The sequence below is a fragment of the Panulirus ornatus genome, chromosome 12 (assembly GCF_036320965.1).
Source record: "Panulirus ornatus isolate Po-2019 chromosome 12, ASM3632096v1, whole genome shotgun sequence".
NCBI lineage: Eukaryota > Metazoa > Arthropoda > Malacostraca > Decapoda > Palinuridae > Panulirus > Panulirus ornatus.
Window position 1 is genome coordinate 45,427,241 of NC_092235.1, and position 24,546 is coordinate 45,451,786.

At 42.1% G+C, this 24,546-nt stretch overlaps 1 protein-coding gene across 3 annotated transcripts in view; it reads left to right on the forward strand.

Annotated features, from left to right (window-relative positions):
• The window catches only part of Xpd (general transcription and DNA repair factor IIH helicase subunit Xpd), a 213,631-nt gene that overhangs the window by 61,091 nt on the left and 127,994 nt on the right, over window positions 1-24,546 (forward strand). For all 3 annotated transcript variants that reach the window (XM_071667819.1, XM_071667817.1, XM_071667818.1), the window contains exons 6-7: window positions 4,876-4,999; window positions 10,192-10,288. In XM_071667819.1, the coding sequence (XP_071523920.1) occupies window positions 4,876-4,999; window positions 10,192-10,288 (221 nt within the window). The remainder of the gene's footprint in view (window positions 1-4,875; window positions 5,000-10,191; window positions 10,289-24,546) is intronic.

Here is a 24,546-nt window from a genome sequence, read left to right on the forward strand (position 1 = left end):
CTCTCTCAACCACGCTCTTTTTATTTCCACACATCTCTCTTACCCTTACGTTACTCACTCGATCAAACCACCTCACACCACACATTGTCCTCAAACATCTCATTTCCAGCACATCCATCCTCCTGCGCACAACTCTATCGATAGCCCACGCTATATATATATATATATATATATATATATATATATATATATATATATATATATATCTTTTCTTTTTCTTTGAAACTATTCACCATTTCCCGCATTAGCGAGGTAGCGTTAAGAACAGAGGACTGGGCCTCTGAGGGAATACCCTCACCTGGCCCCCTTCTCTGTTCCTTCTTTTGGAAAATTAAAAAAAAAACGAGAGGTTAGGATTTCGAGTCACCCGCTCCCTCCCCTTTTAGTCGCGTTCTACGATACGCAGGGAATACGTGAGAAGTATTCTTTCTCCCCTATCCCCAGGGATAATATATATATATATATATATATATATATATATATATATATATATATATATATATATATATATATGTATATATTTTTTTTTTTTTTCTTTGCTTTGTTGCTGTCTCCCGCGTTTGCGAGGTAGCGCAAGGAAACAGACGAAAGAAATGGCCCAACCCACCCCCATACACTTGTATATACATACGTCCACACACGCAAATATACATACCTACACAGCTTTCTATGATTTACCCAAGACGCTTCACATGCCTTGATTCAATCCACTGACAGCACGTCAACCCCGGTATACCACATCGCTCCAATTCACTCTATTCCTTGCCCTCCTTTCACCCTCCTGCATGTTCAGGCCCCGATCACACAAAATCTTTTTCACTCCATCTTTCCACCTCCAATTTGGTCTCCCTCTTCTCCTCGTTCCCTCCACCTCCGACACATATATCCTCTTGGTCAATCTTTCCTCACTCATTCTTTCCATGTGACCAAACCATTTCAAAACACCCTCTTCTGCTCTCTCAACCACGCTCTTTTTATTTCCACACATCTCTCTTACCCTTACGTTACTTACTCGATCAAACCACCTCACACCACACATTGTCCTCAAACATCTCATTTCCAGCACATCCATCCTCCTGCGCACAACTCTATCCATAGTCCACGCCTCGCAACCATACAACATTGTTAGAACCACTATTCCTTCAAACATACCCATTTTTGCTTTCCGAGATTATGTTCTCGACTTCCACACATTCTTCAAGGCTCCCAGAATTTTCGCCCCCTCCCTCACCCTATGATCCACTTCCGCTTCCATGTTTCCATCCGCTGCCAGATCCACTCCCAGATATCTAAAACACTTCACTTCCTCCAGTTTTTCTCCATTCAAACTCACCTCCCAATTGACTTGACCCTCAACCCTACTGTACCTAATAACCTTGCTCTTATTCACATTTACTCTTAACTTTCTTCTTTCACACACTTTACCAAACTCAGTCACCAGCTTCTGCAGTTTCTCACATGAATCAGCCACCAGCGCTGTATCATCAGCGAACAACAACTTCCACACATCATTCCCAGAACCTTCGCCCCCTCCCCCACCCTGTTCCTCACTTCCATGGTTCCATCCTCTACTAAGTCCACTCCCAGATATCTAAAACACTTCACTTCCTCCAGTTTCTCTTTACTCAAACTTACATCCCAGTTAACTTGTCCCTCAACCCTACTGAACCTGATTACCCTGCTCTTATTCACATTTACTCTCAACTTCTTTCACATACTTTTCGAAGCTCAGTCATCAACTTATGGAGTTTCTCACACGAATCAACCACTAGAGCTTTATCATCAGCTAACAACAACTGAGTTACTTCCTAGGCCCTGTCATCCCCAGCAGACTGCATACTCACCCTTTTTTTTTCAAAACTCTTGTATTTACCTCCCTTATCAACCCATCCATAAACAAATTAAACAATTGTGGGGACATCACACACCCCTTTCGCTGACCAACCTTCACTGGGAACCAGTCACTCTCCTCTCTTCCTACTCGTACTCATGCCTTACATCCTTGCTTCTGGCAATTTACCCTCTCTTTTCGCACACCACCCTGACCAAAACACCCTATATCTGCTACTCTTTCATCAAACACATTCAGCAAACCTTCAAAATACTCACTGCATCTCCTCACTTCATCACTATCTGTTGTTACTTCCCCACTTACCCCCTTCATTTATGTTCCCATTTGTTTTCATGTCTTATTCACGTTATTTACCTCCTTTGAAAACATCTTTTTATTCTCCCTAAAATTTAATGATACTCTCTCATCCTTTCTCTCATTAGCCCTCTTTTTCAACCTTTGGACCTTTCTCTTGACCACCTGCCACTTTCTTTTATACATCTCTCAGTCATTTGCACTACTTCCCTGCAGGTATCGTCCAAACTCCTCCCTTTCTCTTTCACTAATAACCTTCATCCCACCACTCATTACCCTTTCTAATCTGCCCTCCTCCCACCTTTCTAATGCCACATGCATCTTTTGCACAAGTCATCACTGCTTCCCTAGATACATCCCATTCTTTGCCTACTCCCCTCACATCATTTGCTCTCACCTTTTGCCATTCTACACACAGTCTCTCCTGGTACTTCCTCACAAAAGTCTCCTTTCCAAGCTCACTTGCTTTCACCACTCTTCTCCCCAACATTCTCTCTTCTTTTTTGAAAACCTCTACAGATCTTCACCTTCACCTCCACAAGATAGTGACCAGACATCCCTCCAGCTGCCCCTCTCAGCACATTAACATCCAGAAGTCTCTCTTTTACACACCTCTCAATTAACACATAATCCAATAATGCCCTTTGACCATCTCTCCTACTCACATACGTATATTTATGTATATCTCTTTTTGATGGAACCATGGAAGCGGAAGTGGATCATAGGGTGGGGGAGGGGGCGAAAATCCTGGGAGCCTTGAAGAATGTGTGGAAGTCGAGAACATTATCTCGGAAAGCAAAAATGGGTATGTTTGAAGGAATAGTGGTTCCAACAATTTTGTATGGTTGCGAGGCGTGGGCTATGGATAGAGTTGTGCGCAGGAGGGTGGATGTGCTGGAAGTGAGATGTTTGAGGACAATGTGTGGTGTGAGGTGGTTTGATCGAGTAAGTAACGTAAGGGTAAGAGAGATGTGTGGAAATAAAAAGAGCGTGGTTGAGAGAGCAGAAGAGGGTGTTTTGAAATGGTTTGGGCACATGGAGAGAATGAGTGAGGAAAGATTGACCAAGAGGATATATGTGTCGGAGGTGGAGGGAACGAGAAGTGGGGGACCAAATTGGAGGTGGAAAGATGGAGTGAAAAAGATTTGAGTGATCGGGGCCTGAACATGCAGGAGGGTGAAAGGAGGGCAAGGAATAGAGTGAATTGGATCGATGTGGTATACCGGGGTTGACGTGCTGTCAGTGGATTGAATCAGGGCATGTGAAGCATCTGGGGTAAACCATGGAAAGCTGTGTAGGTATGTATATTTGCGTGTGTGGACGTGTATGTATATACATGTGTATGGGGGTGGGTTGGGCCATTTCTTTCGTCTGTTTCCTTGCGCTACCTCGCAAACGCGGGAGACAGCGACAAAGAAAAAAAAGAAAGAATCTTTTTGAACCAGGTGTTCCCAATCACCAGTCTTTTTTCAGCACACAATTCCACAGGCTCTTCATCACTTCCATTTACAACTTTGAACACCCCAAGTACACCAATTATACCCTCAACTGCCACATTGCTCACCTTCGCACTTAAAGCACCCATCACTATAACCCAGTCTCGTGCATCAAAGCAAAGCTGCTAACGCACTCACTCAACTACTCCCAAAACACTTGCCTCTCATAATCTTTCTTCTTATGACCAGATGCATAGGCACCAACAATCACTCATCTCTCTTCATCCACTTTCAGTTTTACCAACATCAATCTAAGATTTATTTCTTACAATCTATCACTTACTCCCACATCTCCTGCTTCAGGAGTAGTGCTACTCCTTCCTTAGCTCTTGTCCTCTCACCAATTCCTGACTTTACTTCTAACACTTCACCTAACCACTCTTCCCCTTTACCCTTGAGCTTCGTTTCACACAGAGCCAAAACACTTAGGTTTCTTTCCTCAAACATACTTTTTTCTTTCCTTTTTTCTCATCTTGGTTACATCCACTTACATACAGACACCCCAATCCGAGCCTTCGAGGAGGATGAGCACTCCCTGCTTGACTCCTTCTGTTTTCCTTTTTAGAAATTGAAATACGAGGAGGGGGGTTTCCACCCCCGCTCCTGCCCCCCCTTTAGTCGCCTTCTATGACACACAGGAAATACATGGGAAGTATTATTTTTCTCCTATCCCTAGCAATAGGGTACATTTTGTATACCCTGTAAATTTTTAAAGCAGTGAAATATAACTTTTATCCACTTTGTACTTCATTTCACCCAATATTTTATCTACTGCTGAAACATAACAATATTTCACTCATGTAACATTTGTAACAGCTACTTGATATTGTAGGTGATAAGAACATTGTTTACCCTAATTTGTATCAAAGTAATTTTGATTAGAATTCATAGATGTCTTTATGAATTAATTGAGAGGATTTGTATATATTTGATCCACCTCGTGAAGATGGGAATGGAGTTAACTAATAAATAGATGGATGGAAAAAGAATTTTTTTGCCTTTATATATCATGGCATGGTTATTCTTGCCTCTAACCATTTTCTGTTTCATTTGTTATGATTGTATGAAGAAATGATTTCTTATCTAATCAGGAGGTAATCTCAGCTACTAAAGTCACGGTGTTGAAAGGGTTTCTGCCATTATCATATGATATAGATATGTGAGAAAACTACATCTGTGTATTAGGTTTTATGCATGTTTATTTAAGTTTTCCAATTTACATTTATTTTTCAGGTATTACAAGCAAATGTGGTTGTCTACAGTTACCACTACTTGTTGGACCCAAAGATTTCAGAGATTGTATCCAAGGAAATGAAGAGTGAAGCTTGTGTAGTCTTTGATGAAGCACATAATATTGGTAATTTCTTTTTATTGGTTTTTCACAGTATTCAGCAAAGGCCTTGTTTATTAGGATGCAGAATTGAATTTTAAGTAAAGAGAAACTTCATATTGTCCAAGGCTTGATGATACCAGAAATTAAGATAGTAAATGTACAATTGTTGATTCTGTTTATCCAACCTAATTGGATATATGGTGTTGTAGAAGTGATCTCAGATCCAGGGAAACTAAATTGTGTAGTTTTATTGTGTCACCTGAATTGCATGTTAAATACATTGTCACTGTTTTATCTGGTGTAATTAACCTTCTGTCTCTGGGAGTTACACTTTAATTAGCGAATTGAAGCTGATCGTAACATAAAAAGTCAGAGTCATATACAGTTTCTAAAAAATTGAATGGAAGAATTATTCCCCATGTACAAAGGTTTGTCCTGGTGTGAGTTTGAATGAAGAGAGCTTGGAGGAAGTGAAATTTTGAATACTTCGGAGTGTACATGGCAGTGAATGGAACCATGGGAGCTGTGGTGAGTCTTAGGGTAGGTGAGGGGGTGAAGATCTTGGGCACATTGAGAATTATGTGGAAAGAGTAGTCACCATCTTTAAGGGCAAAAATGGGTATGTTTGATGGTATAGTAATCCATATAGTGTTGTGTGGTTGTGAACTGTGAGGAGGATTGATTGAGTGAGAAATAATAGGGAAAGAGAGAGGGTTGGTAAAAAAAAAAGGCAGAGAGCTGAAGAGGGTGTGTTGAAATGGTTTGATGGTATAGTAATCCATATAGCATTGTGTGGATGTTTACTGTGAGGAGGATTGATTGAGTGAGAAATGATAGGGAAAGAGAGAGGTTTGGTAAATAAAAGCAGAGAACTAAAAAAGGTGTGTTGAAATGGTTTGGATGTATGGAGAGGATGGGTGAGGAGAGGTTAGCAAAGAGTATATATGTCAGTTTAGGAGAAAAAGAGAAGGGGAGACTGAACTGAAGATGAAAGCATGGAGTGAAAAAGATTTTGAGTGCTCTGGGCATGAACTTGCTAGATGATGCAACACATGCACGGATGGGATAGAGTGCATTGGAGCAATTTGGTATACAGGAGGTGACATACTGTTAAGGGACTGAATCAGGGAACAGGAAACAGCTAGGGGAATTAAAGAAAGATATGTGGGGCCTGGTTGTGGATGGGGAATGTGATTTCAGCTCAGTACACATGATAGCTAAGAAAGTGGATGTGAGCAAATGCGGCCATTTTTTTTTACTGCTTCTGGTGCTACCTTGTGAATGTGGGAAATGGCAAGCAAGTATGACTCTTTACTTTTTCTTTAATTGTAAGGAAATTTGCAGAGAGGATGAATGAATCGGTATATTTTCTCTAAATTACAAAGATTTTATCCCTGGGGATAGGGGAGAAAGAATACTTCCCACACATTCCTCACATGTCGTAGGAGGCAACTAAAGAGGATGGGAGTGGGGGGCTAGAAACCCTCCCCTCCTTGTATTTTAACTTTCTAAAAGGGAAAACAGAGGAAGGAGTCGTGCGGGGAGTGCTCATCCTCCTCGAAGGCTCAGATTGGGGTGTCTAAATGTGTGTGGATGTAACCAAGATGAAAAAAAAGGAGAGATAAATAGTATGTTTGAGGAAAGGAACCTAGATGTTTTGGCTCTGAGTGAAACGAAGCTCAAGGGTAAAGGGGAAGAGTGGTTTGGGAATGTTTTGGGAGTAAAGTCAGGGGTTGGTGAGAGGACAAGAGCAAGGGAAGGAGTAGCACTACTCCTGAAACAGGAGTGGTGGGAGTATGTGATAGAGCGTAAGAAAGTAAACTCTAGATTGATATGGGTAAAACTGAAAGTGGATGAGAGAGATGGATGATTATTGGTGCATGAGAAGATTATTGGGCATGAGAAGAAAGATCATGAGAGGCAAGTGTTTTGGGAGCAGCTGAGTGAGTGTGTTAGTAGTTTTGATGCATGAGACCAGGTTATAGTGATGGGTGATTTCAATGTAAAGGTGAGTAATGTGGCAGTTAAGGGAATAATTGGTGTGCATAGGGTGTTCAGTGTTGTAAATGGAAATGGTGAAGAGCTCGTAGTTTTGTGTGCTGAAAAAGGACTGGTGATTGGGAATACCTGGTTTAAAAAGAGAGATATAAGTAAGTATACGTATGTAAGTAAGAGAGATGGCCAGAGAGCATCATTGGATTATGTGTTAATTGATAGGTGCATGAAAGAGAGACTTTTGGATGTTAATGTGGTGAGAGGTACAACTGGAGGGATGTCTGATCATTACCTTGTGGAGGCAAAGGTGAAAATTTGTAAAGATTTCCAGAGAAGAAGAGAGAATGTTGGGGTGAAGAGAGTGGTGAGAGTAAGTGAGTTTGGGAAGGAGACTTGTGTGAGGAAGCACCAGGAGAGACTGAGTGCAGAATGGACAAAGTGAGAGCAAAGGACATAAGGGGAGTGGGGGAGGAATGGGATGTATTTAGGAAAGCAGTGATGGCTTGCGCAAAAGATGCTTGTGGCACGAGAAGTGTGGGAGGTGGGCAGATTAGAAAGGGTAGTGAGTGATGGGATGAAGTAAGATTGTTAATGAAAGAAAAGAGAGAGGCATTTGGATGGTTTTTACAGGAAAATAGTGCAAATGACTGGGAGATGTATAAAAGAATGAGGCAGGAGGTCAAGAGAAAGGTGCAAGAGGTGATAAAGAGGGCAAATGAGAGATGGGGTGAGAGAGTATCTTTAAATTTTAGGGAGAATAAAAAGATGTTTTGGAAGGAGGAAAATAAAGTGCGTGAGACAAGAGAACAAATGGGAACATCAGTGAAGGGGGCTAATGGGGAGGTAATAACAAGTAGTGGTGATGTGAGAAAGAGATCGAGCGAGTATTTTGAAGGTTTGTTGAATGTGTTAGATGAAAGAGTGGCAGATATAGGGTGTTTTGTTTGAGGTGGGGTGCGAAGTGAGAGGGTTAGGGAGAATTATGAAAAGCAAGTGGATTTGTATGTAGCATTTATGAATCTGGAGAGGGCATATGATAGAGCATATGATAGAAAGTGATTGGTTCTCAGTGAATGTCAGTTTGTGGCAGGGGTGCGTGATGTCTCTATGGTTGTTTAATTTGTTTATGGATGGCGTTGTTAGGGAGGTGAATGCAAGAGTTTTGGAGAGAGGGGCAAGTATGCAGTCTGTTGTGGATGAGAGAGCTTGGGACATGAGTCAGTTGTTGTTTGCTGATGATACAGCGCTGGTGGCTGATTCAGGTGAGAAACTGCAGGAGCTGGTGACTAAGTTTGGTAAAGGGTGTGAAAGAAGAAAGCTGAGAGTAAATGTGAATAAGAGCAAGGTTATTAGGTACAGTAAGGTTGAGGGACAGGTCAATTGGGAGGTGGGTTTGAATGGAGAAAGACTGGAGGAAGCGAAGTATTTTAGATATCTGGGAGTGGATTTGACAGCAGATGGAACCATGGAAGCAGAAGTGAGTCACAGGATGGAGGAGGGGGCGAAAGTTCTGGGAGCGTTGAAAAATGTGTGGAAGGCGAGAACATGATCTCGGAAAGCACAAATGGGTATGTTTGAAGGAATAGTGGTTCCAACAATGTTACATTGTTGCGAGGTGTGGGCTATAGATAGAGTTGTGCGGAGGAGGGTGGATGTGTTGGAAATGAGATGTTTGAGGACAATATGTGGTGTGAGGTGGTTTGATCGAGTAAGTAATGAAAGGGTAAGAGAGATGTGTGGTAACAAAATGAGTGTGGTTGAGAGAGCAGAAGAGGGTGTTTTGAAATGGTTTGGTCACATGGAGAGAATGAGTGAGGAAAGATTGACAGAGAGGACATATGTGTCAGAGGTGGAGGGAACAAGGAGAAGTGGGAGACCAAATTGGAGATGGAAGGATGGAGTGAAAAGGATTTTGAGAGATCGGGGCCTGAACATGCAGGAGGGTGTAAGGCATGCAAGGAATAGAGTGAATTGGAACGATGTGGTATACCAAGGTCGACGTGCTGTCAATGGATTGAACCAGGGCATGTGAAGCGTTTGGGGTAAAGCATGGGAAGTTTTGCGGGGCCTGGATGTGGAAAGGGAGCTGTGGTTTCGGTGCATTATACATGACAGCTAGAGACTGAGTGTGAACGAATGTGTCCTTTGTTGTCTTTTCCTAGCACTACCTTGCCCACATGCAGGGGAAGGGTGTTGTCATTTCATGTGTGGCGGGATGGTGACGGGAATGAATAGATGCAGCAAGTATGAATTATATACATGTGTATATGTCTGTGTATGTATATATATGTATACGTTGAAATGTTTAAGTATGTGTATGTGCATGTGTGGACATGTATGTATATACATGTGTATGTGGATAGGTTGGGCCATTCTTTCGTCTGTTTCGTTGCATTATCTCGCTAATGCGGGAGACAGCAAAAAGTATAATAAATCAATAAATAGATTAAGATTTACTAGATTTTTACATAGGGATGTGAAACTATTGTTTATTCTCTTTACAGTATCTATTTTTCACATAGGTTTATTGAGAAGATATTGTTGGTGAACTCTTCGAGATCATTTTGGTAAAAACGTGGTATTTTCATTCACTTGATATGTATGTTATAAAAGAATATGCAAACATATTTTGGCACCAGCATGAAGTACATAGAGATCACCAGACCATGAGTAGGTGGGAGAGTCACCCAATCACCCAGTTCAAGACTCTAAGTATGTGAAGGTGCTATTTTTGTAGTTATCCATTTGGGACATCATATGATTTTGCTTTCCCTTTATCTCAGTTATCATGATCTATTTTGAAGGACCATTTATATCTTTAAAGAAGACAAAATTTGTTCATGCCACCTAATATGCTTTTGTATCTTACTGGTGTTATGTAACATTTTTGCACATTTTGATTTTCAGAAACACAAATTTCCAATCAGTTTTATATATATATATAGATGATTTGCCACATGTAGTAAAGTCAACATAGTTTTTTAAGTCATGTATTTCCCTTTTCCCAAGATCCATAATGAATACAGAAGGATCACACTAGGTGGCCTCATGAAGGAATCACAAGAGAAATATAAGTCCTCAAAATACTTATGCAGGTCCCACCCCTCAACAACTTGCCTGTAATATATCCTCTTCAGATCTCTTAGTATGTCACTTCAGTTACCCCCATATATATGGCGTATCCACATTTTATTAAGCTACATTTTTCCTTCATCTTTCAGACAACATTTGTGTGGATTCAATGAGTATCAACATCAACAGAAAAATATTGGACAAAGCCAAGACATGTCTCACAAACCTTAATGAACACATACAAAGGTTAGTACAATTATTTCTTGGAGTGAAATTAGTTTGTAGATTGGAGAATGGTTTTCTTTGATTGCTTGTGGAAGCTAGTTTTAGAGAAGTACGGGACTCATTTCTAACCCACCAACAGAGCCTTTAAATGAGTTGTATCCGTGAGGATTCACCCCCACTCCAACTGTCCCATTAGACCATTGTAGAACATAGGAGACTGGAAGATGCTCAATTATGGGACTCTTTGACTATACAGCAACCCATGTAAGGCCCAGTATGTCACAACATGGAGGTGAAGTAAAGCCTTACAGCCTTTCACCCACAGTTATTCACATTTGCTTATTGGCACTGTTTGAACCTGCTTGATTTCATTTAAATTAAAGATCATGTGTTTAATTTTGTCTTTACTTTTGGAGTTTCCATACAACAGATTGTATGGACTTTGTTCATGTGTTGTATTTTTCTATTTTTCCTGTAAATTAATTTATTCAAGATTTTTATTGTAGATAATCAGATATAGTGATGAAAGCTCAAAATGAACACTCGAAATGTTCATAGTATTCAGCAAAAGAAATTTAGATCGTAACTCTAGACTTGCAACATGCTTACTGGTGTATGCTGTTTCATACCAAGATGATCTATTTAATCTGTGTATATCACTGACATCATTCTTGGGGATAGGGGAAAAAGAATTCTTCCACACGTTCCCCATGTGTCGTTAAAAGCGACTAAAGGGGACGGGAGCAGGGGGGCTAGAATCCCCTCCTTGTATTTTAACTTTCTTTTTTTTTCTTTTTCGCTGTCTCCAGCGTTTGCGAGGTAGCGCAAGGAAACAGACGAAAGAAATGGCCCAACCCACCCCCATACACATGTATATACATACGTCCACACACGCAAATATACATACCTACACAGCTTTCCATGGTTTACCCCAGACGCTTCACATGCCCTGATTCAATCCACTGACAGCACGTCAACCCCGGTATACCACATCGATCCAATTCACTCTATTCCTTGCCCTCCTTTCACCCTCCTGCATGTTCAGGCCCCGATCACACAAAATCTTTTTCACTCCATCTTTCCACCTCCAATTTGGTCTCCCACTTCTCGTTCCCTCCACCTCCGACACATAAATCCTCTTGGTCAATCTTTCCTCACTCATTCTCTCCATGTGCCCAAACCATTTCAAACCACCCTCATCTGCTCTCTCAACCACGCTCTTTTTATTTCCACACATCTCTCTTACCCTTACATTACTTACTCGATCAAACCACCTCACACCACACATTGTCCTCAAACATCTCATTTCCAGCATATCCATCCTCCTGCGCACAACTCTATCCATAGCCTACGCCTCGCAACCATACAACATTGTTTGAACCACTATTCCTTCAAACATACCCATTTTTGCTTTCCGAGACAATGTTCTCGACTTCCACACATTCTTCAAGGCTCCCAGGATTTTCGCCCCCTCCCCCACCCTATGATCCACTTCCGCTTCCATGGTTCCATCCGCTGCCAGATCCACTCCCAGATATCTAAAACACTTTACTTCCTCCAGTTTTTCTCCATTCAAACTTACCTCCCAATTGACTTGACCCTCAACCCTACTGTACCTAATAACCTTGCTCTTATTCACATTTACTCTTAACTTTCTTCTTTCACACACTTTACCAAACTCAGTCACCAGCTTCTGCAGTTTCTCACATGAATCAGCCACCAGTGCTGTATCATCAGCGAACAACAACTGACTCACTTCCCAAGCTCTCTCATCCCCAACAGACTTCATACTTGCCCCTCTTTCCAAAACTCTTGCATTCACCTCCCTAACAACCCCATCCATAAACAAATTAAACAACCATGGAGACACACCCCTGCCGCAATCCTACATTCACTGAGAACCAATCACTTTCCTCTCTTCCCACTCGTACACATGCCTTACATCCTCGATAAAGACTTTTCACTGCTTCTAACAACTTGCCTCCCACACCATATATTCTTAATACCTTCCACAGAGAATCTCTATCAACTCTATCATATGCCTTCTCCAGATCCATAAATGCTACATACAAATCCATTTGCTTTTGTAAGTATTTCTCACATACATTCTTCAAAGCAAACACCTGATCCACACATACTCTACCCCACACTGCTCTTCCGCAATCTGATGCTTTGTACATGCCTTCACCCTCTCAATCAATACCCTCCCATATAATTTACCAGGAATACTCAACAAACTTATACCTCTGTAATTTGAGCACTCACTCTTATCCCCTTTGCCTTTGTACAATGGCACTATGCAAGCATTCCGCCAATCCTCAGGCACCTCACCATGAGTCATACATACATTAAATAACCTTACCAACCAGTCAATAATACAGTCACCCCCTTTTTTAATAAATTCCACTGCAATACCATCCAAACCTGCTGCCTTGCCGGCTTTCATCTTCCTCAAAGCTTTTACTACCTCTTCTCTGTTTACCAAATCATATTCCCTAACCCTCTCACTTTGCACACCACCTCGACCAAAACACCCTATATCTGCCACTCTATCATCAAACACATTCAACAAACCTTCAAAATACTCACTCCATATCCTTCTCACATCACCACTACTTGTTATCACCTCCCCATTTGCGCCCTTCACTGAAGTTCCCATTTGCTCCCTTGTCTTACGCACTTTATTTACCTCCTTCCAGAACATCTTTTTTATTATTATTTTTTTTATTATACTTTGTCGCTGTCTCCCGCGTTTGCGAGGTAGCGCAAGGAAACAGACGAAAGAAATGGCCCAACCCCCCCCCATACACATGTATATACATACGTCCACACACGCAAATATACACACCTACACAGCTTTCCATGGTTTACCCCAGACGCTTCACATGCCTTGATTCAATCCACTGACAGCACGTCAACCCCGGTATACCACATCGCTCCAATTCACTCTATTCCTTGCCCTCCTTTCACCCTCCTGCATGTTCAGGCCCCGATCACACAAAATCTTTTTCACTTCATCTTTCCACCTCCAATTTGGTCTCCCTCTTCTCCTCGTTCCCTCCACCTCCGACACATATATCCTCTTGGTCAATCTTTCCTCACTCATTCTCTCCATGTGCCCAAACCACTTCAAAACACCCTCTTCTGCTCTCTCAACCACGCTCTTTTTATTTCCACACATCTCTCTTACCCTTACGTTACTCACTCGATCAAACCACCTCACACCACACATTGTCCTCAAACATCTCATTTCCAGCACATCCATCCTCCTGTGCACAACTCTATCCATAGCCCACGCCTCGCAACCATACAACATTGTTGGAACCACTATTCCTTCAAACATACCCATTTTTGCTTTCCGAGATAATGTTCTCGACTTCCACACATTCTTCAAGGCCCCCAGAATTTTCGCCCCCTCCCCCACCCTATGATCCACTTCCGCTTCCATGGTTCCATCTGCTGCCAGATCCCCTCCCAGATATCTAAAACACTTCACTTCCTCCAGTTTTTCTCCATTCAAACTCACCTCCCAATTGACTTGACCCTCAACCCTACTGTACCTAATAACCTTGCTCTTATTCACATTTACTGTTAACTTTCTTCTTCCACACACTTTACCAAACTCAGTCACCAGCTTCTGCAGTTTCTCACATGAATCAGCCACCAGCGCTGTATCATCAGCGAACAACAACTGACTCACTTCCCAAGCTCTCTCATCCCCAACAGACTTCATACTTGCCCCTCTTTCCAAAACTCTTGCATTTACCTCCCTAACAACCCCATCCATAAACAAATTAAACAACCATGGAGACATCACACACCCCTGCCGCAAACCTACATTCACTGAGAACCAATCACTTTCCTCTCTTCCTACACGTACACATGCCTTACATCCTCGATAAAAACTTTTCACTGCTTCTAACAACTTTCCTCCCACACCATATATTCTTAATACCTTCCACAGAGCATCTCTATCAACTCTGTCATATGCCTTCTCCAGATCCATAAATGCTACATACAAATCCATTTGCTTTTCTAAGTATTTCTCACATACATTCTTCAAAGCAAACACCTGATCCACACTTCCTCTACCACTTCTGAAACCATACTGCTCTTCCCCAATCTGATGCTCTGTACATGCCTTCACCCTCTCAATCAATACCCTCCCATATAATTTACCAGGAATACTCAACAAACTTATACCTCTGTAATTTGAGCACTCACTCTTATCCCCTTTGCCTTTGTACAATGGCACTATGCATGCATTCCGCCAATCCTCAGGCACCTCACCATGAGTCATACATACATTAAATAACCTTACCAACCAGTCAACAATACAGTCACCCCCTTTTTTAATAAATTCCACTGCAATACCATCCAAACCTGCTGCCTTGCCGGCTTTCATCTTCCGCAAAGCTTTCACTACCTCTTCTCTGTTTACCAAATCATTTTCCCTAACCCTCTCACTTTGCACACCACCTCGACCAAAACACCCTATATCTGCCACTCTATCATCAAACACATTCAACAAATCTTCAAAATACTCACTCCATCTCCTTCTCACATCACCACTACTTGTTATCACCTCCCCATTTGCGCCCTTCACTGAAGTTCCCATTTGCTCCCTTGTCTTACGCACTTTATTTACCTCCTTCCAGAACATCTTTTTATTCTCCCTAAAATTTAATGATACTCTCTCACCCCAACTCTCATTTGCCCTTTTTTTCACCTCTTGCACCTTTCTCTTGACCTCCTGTCTCTTTCTTTTATACATCTCCCACTCAATTGCATTTTTTCCCTGCAAAAATCGTCCAAATGCCTCTCTCTTCTCTTTCACTAATACTCTTACTTCTTCATCCCACCACTCACTACCCTTTCTAATCAACCCACCTCCCACTCTTCTCATGCCACAACCATCTTTTGCGCAATCCATCACTGATTCCCTAAATACATCCCATTCCTCCCCCACTCCCCTTACTTCCATTGTTCTCACCTTTTTCCATTCTGTACTCAGTCTCTCCTGGTACTTCCTCACACAGGTCTCCTTCCCAAGCTCACTTACTCTCACCACCCTCTTCACCCCAACATTCACTCTTCTTTTCTGAAAACCCATACAAATCTTCACCTTTGCCTCCACAAGATAATGATCAGACATCCCTCCAGTTGCACCTCTCAGCACATTAACATCCAAAAGTCTCTCTTTCGCACGCCTGTCAATTAACACGTAATCCAATAACGCTCTCTGGCCATCTCTCCTACTTACATAAGTATACTTATTTATATCTCGCTTTTTAAACCAGGTATTCCCAATCATCAGTCCTTTTTCAGCACATAAATCTACAAGGTCTTCACCATTTCCATTTACAACACTGAACACCTTTTTATTCTTTTTATTCTCCCTAAAATTTAATGATACTCTCTCACCCCAACTCTCATTTGCCCTCTTTTTCACCTCTTGCACCTTTCTCTTGACCTCCTGTCTCTTTCTTTTATACATCTCCCACTTTCTAAAAGGGGAAATAGAAGAAGAAATCATGCAGGGAGTGCTCATCCTCCTCGAAGGCTCAGACTGGGGTGTCTAAATGTGTGTGAATGTAACCAAGATGAGAAAAAGGGAGAGATAGGTAGTATGTTTGAGGAAAAGGACCTGCATGTTTTGGCTTTGAGTGAAACGAAGCTCAAGGGTAAAGGGGAAGAGTGGTTTGGGAATCTCTTGGGAGTAAAGTCAGGGGTTGGTGAGAGGACAAGACCAAAGGAAGGAGTAGCAGGAGTTGTGGGAATATGTGATAGAGTGTAAGAAAGTAAACTCTAGATTGATATGGGTAAAACTGAAAGTGGATGGAGAGAGATGGGTGATTATTGGTGTCTATGCACCTGGTCGTGAGAAGAAAGATCATGAGGGGCAAGTGTTTTGGGAGCAGCTGAGTGAGTGTGTTAGCAGCTTTGATGCATGAGACCGGGTTATAGTGATAGGTGAATTGAATGCGAAGGTGAGTAATGTGGCAGTTAAGGATATAATTGGTGTACATGTGATGTTCAGTGTTGTAATGGAAATGGTGAAGAGCTTGTAGATTTTTGTGCTGAAAAAGACTGGTGACTGGGAGTACCTGGTTTAAAAAGAGAGATATACATAAGTATATGTAAGTAGGAGAGATGGCCAGAGGGCATTATTGGATTACGTGTTAATTGATAGGCATGTGAAAGGGAGACTTTTGGATGTTAATGTGCTGAGAAGGGCAACTGGAGGGGTGTCTGGACATTATCTTTTGGAGGCAAAGGTAAAGATTTGTAAAGGTTTCCACAAAAGAAGAGAGAACGTTGGGGTGAAGAGAGTGGTGAGATTAAGTGAGCTTGGAAAGGAGACTTGTGTGAGGAAGTACCAGGAGAGATTGTGTGCAGATTGGAAAAAGATGGGAGCAATGACATAAGGGGAGTGGGGGAGGAATGGGATGTATTTAGGAAGCAGTGATGGCTTGCGCAAAAGATGCTTGTGGCACGAGAAAGGTGGGAGGCAGGCAGGTAAGAAAAGATAGTGACTAGTGTTATGAAGAAGTAAGATCATTAGTGAAAGAGAAGAACGAGGCATTTGGATGATTTTTGCAGAGAAGTAGTGCTAATGAGTGGGTGATTTATAAAAGAAAGAGACAGGAGATCAAGAGAAAGGTGCAAGAGGGGAAAAAGAGGGCAAATGAGAGTTTGGGTGAGAGAGTATCATTAGATTTTAGGGAAAATAATAAGATGTTTTTGCAGGGAAAAAATGCAATTGAGTGGGAGATGTATAAAAGAAAGAGACAGGAGGTCAAGAGAAAGGTGCAAGAGGTGAAAAAAAGGGCAAATGAGAGTTGGGGTGAGAGAGTATCATTAAATTTTAGGGAGAATAAAAAGATGTTCTGGAAGGAGGTAAATAAAGTGCGTAAGACAAGGGAGCAAATGGGAACTTCAGTGAAGGGCGCAAATGGGGAGGTGATAACAAGTAGTGGTGATGTGAGAAGGAGATGGAGTGAGTATTTTGAAGGTTTGTTGAATGTGTTTGATGATTGAGTGGCAGATATAGGGTGTTTTGGTCGAGGTGGTATGCAAAGTGAGAGGGTTAGGGAAAATGATTTGGTAAACAGAGAAGAGGTAGTAAAAGCTTTGCGGAAGATGAAAGCCGGCAAGGCAGCAGGTTTGGATGGTATTGCAGTGGAATTTATTAAAAAAGGGGGTGACTGTATTGTTGACTGGTTGGTAAGGTTATTTAATGTATGTATGACTCATGGTGAGGTGCCTGAGGATTGGCGGAATGCGTGCATAGTGCCATTGTACAAAGGCAAAGGGGATAAGAGTGAGTGCTCAAATTACAGAGGTATAAGTTTGTTGAGTATTCCTGGTAAATTATATGGGAGGGTATTGATTGAGAGGGTGAAGGCATGTACAGAGCATCAGATTGGGGAAGAGCAGTATGGTTTCAGAAGTGGTAGAGGATGTGTGGATCAGGTGTTTGCTTTGAAGAATGTATGTGAGAAATACTTAGAAAAGCAAATGGATTTGTATGTAGCATTTATGGATCTGGAGAAGGCATATGATAGAGTTGATAGAGATGCTCTTTGGAAGGTATTAAGAATATATGGTGTGGGAGGCAAGTTGTTAGAAGCAGTGAAAAGTTTTTATCGAGGATGTAAGGCATGTGTACGTGTAGGAAGAGAGGAAAGTGATTGGTTCTCAGTGAATGTAGGTTTGCGGCAGGGGTGTGTGATGTCTCCATGGTTGTTTAATTTGTTTATGGATGGGGTTGTTAGGGAGGTAAATGCAAGAGTTTTGGAAAGAGGGGCAAGTATGAAGTCTGCTGGGGATGAGAGAGCTTGGGAAGTGAGTCAGTTGTTGTTCGCTGATGATACAGCGCTGGTGGCTGATTCATGTGAGAAACTGCAGAAGCTGGTGACTGAGTTTGGTAAAGTGTGTGGAAGAAGAAAGTTAAGAGTAAATGTGAATAAGAGCAAGGTTATTAGATACTGTAGGGTTGAGGGTCAGGTCAATTGGGAGGTGAGTTTGAATGGAGAAAAACTGGAGGAAGTGAAGTGTTTTAGATATCTGGGAGTGGATCTGGCAGCGGATGGAACCATGGAAGCGGAAATGGGTCATAGGGTGGGGGAGAGGGCGAAAATTCTGGGAGCCTTGAAGAATGTGTGGAAGTCGAGAACATTATCTCGGAAAGCAAAAATGGGTATGTTTGAAGGAATAGTGGTTCCAACAATGTTGTATGGTTGCGAGGCGTGGGCTATGGATAGAGTTGTGCGCAGGAGGATGGATGTGCTGGAAATGAGATGTTTGAGGACAATGTGTGGTGTGAGGTGGTTTGATCGAGTAAGTAACGTAAGGGTAAGAGAGATGTGTGGAAATAAAAAGAGCGTGGTTGAGAGAGCAGAAGAGGGTGTCTTGAAATGGTTTGGGCACATGGAGAGAATGAGTGAGGAAAGATTGACCAAGAGGATATATGTGTCGGAGGTGGAGGGAACGAGGAGAAGAGGGAGACCAAATTGGAGGTGGAAAGATGGAGTGAAAAAGATTTTGTGTGATCGGGGCCTGAACATGCAGGAGGGTGAAAGGAGGGCAAGGAATAGAGTGAATTGGAGCGATGTGGTATACCGGGGTTGACGTGCTGTCAGTGGATTGAATCAGGCATGTGAAGCGTCTGGGGTAAACCATGGAAAGCTGTGTAGGTATGTATATTTGCGTGTGTGGACGTATGTATATACATGTGTATGGGGGTGGGTTGGGCCATTTCTTTCGTCTGTTTCCTTGCGCTACCTCGCAAACGCGGGAGACAGCGACAAAGTATAATGAAAATAATATAATAAGATGTTTTGGAAGGAGGTTGATAAAGTGCGTAAGACAAGAGAACAAATGGGAATAATCGGTGAAGGGGCTAATGGGGAGGTAATAAAGAGTAGTGACAAAGTGAGAAGTAGATGGAGTGAGCATTTTGAAGGTTTGTTGAATGTGTTTGATGATAGAGTGGCAGAAATAGGGTGTTTTGGTCGAGGTGGTGTGCGAAGTGCAAGGGTCAGGGAGAATGGTTTAGTAAACAGAGAAGAGGTAGTGAAAGCTTTATGAATGGTGAAAGCCGTGAAGACGGCAGGTTTGGATGATATTGCAATGGAATTTATTAAAAAAGGGAGTGACTGTGTTGTTGAATGGTTGGTAAAGATATTCAATATATGTATGGTTCATGGTGAAATACCTGAGGATTGGTGGAATGCATGCATAGTGCCATTGTACAAAGGCAAAGGGGATAAAGGTGAGTGCTCAAATTACAGAGATACAAGTTTTTTGAGTATTCCTGGAAAGTTATATGGAAGGGCATTGATTGAGAGGGTGAAGGCATGTACAGAGCATCAGATGGGGGGAGAGCAGTGTGGTTTCAGAAGTGGTTGAGGATGTGTGGATCAGGTGTTTGCTTCGAAGAATGTATGTGAGAAATACTTAGAAAAACACATGGATTTGTATGTAGCATTTATGGATCTGGAGAAGGCATGTGATAAGAGTTGATAGAGATGCTCTTTGGAAGGCATTAGGAATATATGGTGTAGGAGGCAAGTTGCGAGAAGCAGTGAAAAGTTTTCATCAAGGATGTAAGGCATGTGTGTGAGTGGGAAGAGAGGAAAGTGATTGGTTGCCAGTGAAAGTCGGTTTGAGGCAGGGGTGCATGATGTCTCCATGGTTGTTCAATTTGTTTATGGATGTGGTTGTCAGGAAGGTGAATGAAAGACTTTTGGAGAGAGGGGCAAGTATGCAGTCGGTTGTGAGGCTTGGGAAGTGAGTCAGTTGTTGTTCGCTGATGATACAGCACTGGTGACTGATTCAGATGAGAAACTGCAGAAGTAGGTGACTGAGTCTGGTAAAATGTGTGAAAGAAGAAAGCTGTGAGTAAATGTGAATAAGAGCAAGGTTATCAGGTACAGTAGGGTTGAGGAGCAAGTTAATTGGGAGGTAAGTTTGAATGGAGAAAATCTGGAGGAAGTGAAGTGTTTTAGATATCTGGGAGTAGATTTGGCAGCGGATGGAACCATGGAAGCGGAAGTGAGTCACAGGTTGAGGGAGGGGGCGAAGGTTCTAGGAATGTTGAAGAATTTGTGGAAGGCAAGAACATTATTTGGAAAGCAAAAATGGGTATGTTTGAATGAATAATGGTTCCAACAATGTTATATGGTTGCGAGGCATGGGCTATAGATAGGGTTGTGCAGAAGAGGGTGGAAGTGTTAGAAATGAGATGTTTGAGGACAACATGTGGTGTGAGGTAGTTTGATCGAGTAAGTAATGAAAGGGCAAGAGAGATGTGTGGTTGAGAGAGCAGAAGAGGGTGTTTTGAAATGGTTTGTTCACATGGAGAGAATGAGTGAGGAAAGATTGACAAAGAGGATATATGTGTCTGAGGTGGAAGGAACGAGGAGAAGTGGGAGACCAAATTTGTGGTGGAAAGATGGAGTGAAAAAGATTTTGAGTGATCGGGGACTTAACATGCAGGAGGGTGAAAGGTGTGCAAGGAATAGAGTAAATTGGAACGATGCGGTATACTGGGGTCAACATGCTGTTAATGGATTATGCTAGGGCATGCTGTCTGAGATAACATTCCCTCCTTCCACACATTCTTCATCACTCCCAGAACCTTTGGTCCCTCCCCCACCCTGTAACTCACTTCCACTTCCATGGTTCCATCCACTGCTAAGTACACTTCAAGATATCTGTAACACCCATTCCCTCTGCAGCTCTCATCAAGGGGGTGGCCATGGCAGGAATCTCCTCTATTCCCTGTTTTTACATGCCTCTGTCATATTCACCATTACTCTTATTCTTACCCCATTTATCTCCCTACTGTTCTCTTCCACTCTGTTTCCATATTTTACAGGTGGTCGTCCTCTTACACCAACACCTATAATCATGCCATCATACACTCTTCTTGTAAACTCCCTGTCTAGCATTTTTTCCATATGCCCATACCACCTCAAATTATTATGTTTACCCTCCCTAGCACTCCACATTTCATTCTCTTTGCATTTCCTGCAATACCAAGTCTCTCATACACCCTCTCATTGCTTTCTTTATTCCATCTAGTCATACTACATTCTCCTTTCAAATAACTCATTTCCACAGCCTAGATTCTTAACTGCTGTAACTCATCCCATGTCCATGTTTTGGCTGCTTAGGTCATGGTCAGGAGATTCCTTTCTTCACTTCCATACTTAGACCTCTACATATTCATTGTTCTATTAGGGGACCCAAAGACTCTGCTTTAGATCTAGCTTCTAATTACTTTACGTGCAATGGACCGAAGCCAGTTTAACCCCTAAAGCAGGCATTTGAAATTCCCTGGCATTCTGAAATATGTGTTTGTTTCACGTAAAGGGGAAGACATTTTGTGTCATGTTATGATAAAGCATCATATATTAGTAAGTAAACAAAGGAGAAGCAAGTAAGATATACCTCATATTTCTTCTGGCAAAAAAACAATTAGCATAGGAGTGTGTTACTAAGATTTATTTATTTATTTAATATACTTTGTCGCTGTCTCCCACATTAGCGAGGTAGTGCAAGGAAACAGACGGAAGAATGACCCAACCCACCCACATACACATGTATATACATACATGTCCACACACGCACATATACATACCTATACATCTCAACATATACATATATATATACACACTAAGATTTATTTATTTATTTAATATACTTTGTCGCTGTCTCCCGCGTTAGCAAGATAGTACAAGGAAACAGACGGAAGAATGGCCCAACCCACCCACATACACATGTATATACATACATGTCCACACATGCACATATACATACCTATACATCTCCACATATACTTATATATATACACACTCAGACATATACATGTATACAATGTACATAATTCATACTGTCTGCCCTTATCCATTCCCGTCGCCACCCTGCCACACATGAAATGACAGCCCCCTCCCCCCACATGTGCACGAGGTAGCACTAGGAAAAGACAACAAAGACCACATTCATTAACACTCAGTCTCTAGCTGTCATGTATAATGCACCAAAACCACAGCTCCCTTTCCACAATCAGGCCCCACAAGACATTCCATGGTTTACTCCAGACACTTCACATGCCCTGGTTCAATCCATTGACTGCACGTCGACCCCGGTATACCACATCGTTCCAATTCACTCTATTCCTTGCACACCTTTCACCCTCTTGCATGTTCAGGCCCCGATCACTCAAAATCTTCTTCACTCCATCTTTCCACCCACAATTTGGTCTCCCACTTCTCCTCGTTCCCTTCTCCTCTGACACATATATCCTCTTTGTCAATCTTTCCTCACTCATTCTCTCCATGTGACCAAACCATTTTAAAACACCCTCTTCTGCTCTCTCAACCACACTCTTCTGCTCTCTCAACCACAGTCTTTTTATTACCACACATCTCTCTTACCCTTTCATTATTTACTCGATCAAACCCCCTCACACCACATATTGTCCTCAAACATCTCATTTCCAGCACATCCACCCTCCTCTGCACTACTCTATCTATAGCCCACACCTCACAACCATATAACATTGTTGGAACCACTATTCCTTCAAACTTACCCATTTTTGCTTTCTAAGATAATGTTCTCAACTTCCACACATTTTTCAATGCTCCCAAAACTTTCGCCCCCTTCCCCACCCTATGACTCACTTCCACTTCCATGGTTCCATCCCCTGCCAAATCCACTCCCAGATATCTTCACTTCAATTCCTCAGTTTTTCTCCATTCAAACTTACCTCCCAGTTGACTTGTCCCGCAACCCTACTGTACCTAATAACCTTGCTCTTATTCCCATTTACTTATCAGCTTTCTTCTTTCACACCCTTTACCAAACTCAGTCACCAGCTTCTGCAGTTTCTCACCTGCATCACCCACCAGCGCTGTATCATCAAGCGAACAACAACTGACTCACTTCCCAAGCTCTCTCATCCTCAACAGACTGCATACTTGCCCCTGTTCCCAAAACTCTTGCATTCACCTCCCTAACAACCCCATCCATAAACAAATTAAACAGCCATGGAGATATCACGCACCCCTGCCGCAAGCCAACATTCACTGAGAACCAATCTCTTTCCTCTCTTCCTACACGTATACATGCCTTACATCCTCGATAAAAACTTTTCACTGCTTCTAACAACTTGCCTCCCACACCATATATTCTTCATACCTTCCACAGAGCATCTCTATCAACTCTGTCATATGCCTTCTCCAGATCCATAAATGCTACATACAAATCCATTTGCTTTTCTAAGTATTTCTCACATACATTCTTCAAAGCAAACACCTGATCCACACATCCTCTACCACTTCTGAAACCACACTGCTCTTCCCCAATCTGATGCTCTGTACATGCCTTCACCCTCTCAATCAATACCCTCCCATATGATTTCCCAGGAATACTCAAACATACCTCTGTAATTTGAGCACTCACTTTTGTCCCCCTTGCCTTTGTACAATGGCACTATGCATGCATTCCGTCAATCCTCAGGCACCTCACCATAAGTCATACATTCATTAAATAACCTTACCAACCAGTCAACAATACAGTCACCCCCTTTTTTAATAAACTCCACAGCAGTACCATCCAAACCCGCTGCCTTGCCGGCTTTCATCTTCCGGAAAGCTTTTACTACCTCTTCTCTGTTTACCAAATCATTTTCCCTAACCCTCTCACTTTGCACACCACCTTGACCAAAACACCCTATATCGACCACTCTATCATCAAACACATTCAACAAACCTTCAAAACACTCACTCCATCTCTTTCTCACATCAACACTACTTGTTATCACCTCCCCATTAGCCCCTTCACTGAAGTTCCCATTTGTTCCCTTCTCTTATGCACTTTATTTACCTCCTTCCAAAACATCTTTTAATTCTCCGTAAAATTTAATGATACTCTCTCACCCCAACTCTCACTTGCCCTCTTTTTCACCTCTTGCACCTTTCTCTTGACCTCCTGCCTCTTTCTTTTATACATCTCCCAGTCATTTGCATTATTTCTCTGCAAAAATCTTCCAAATGCACTCTCTTCTCTTTCACTAATAATCTTACTTCATCCCACCTGCCCACCTCCCACACTTCTCATGCCACAAGCATCTTCTGTGCAAGCCATCACTGCTTCCCTAAATACATCCCATTCCATTACTGAGATAGGTCTCAGAATTACCCAGCCTTGAACATCACTTTCTTGGTTATATAGAGTTTTGTTTTGCCTTATTCTTTTTAATATCATCA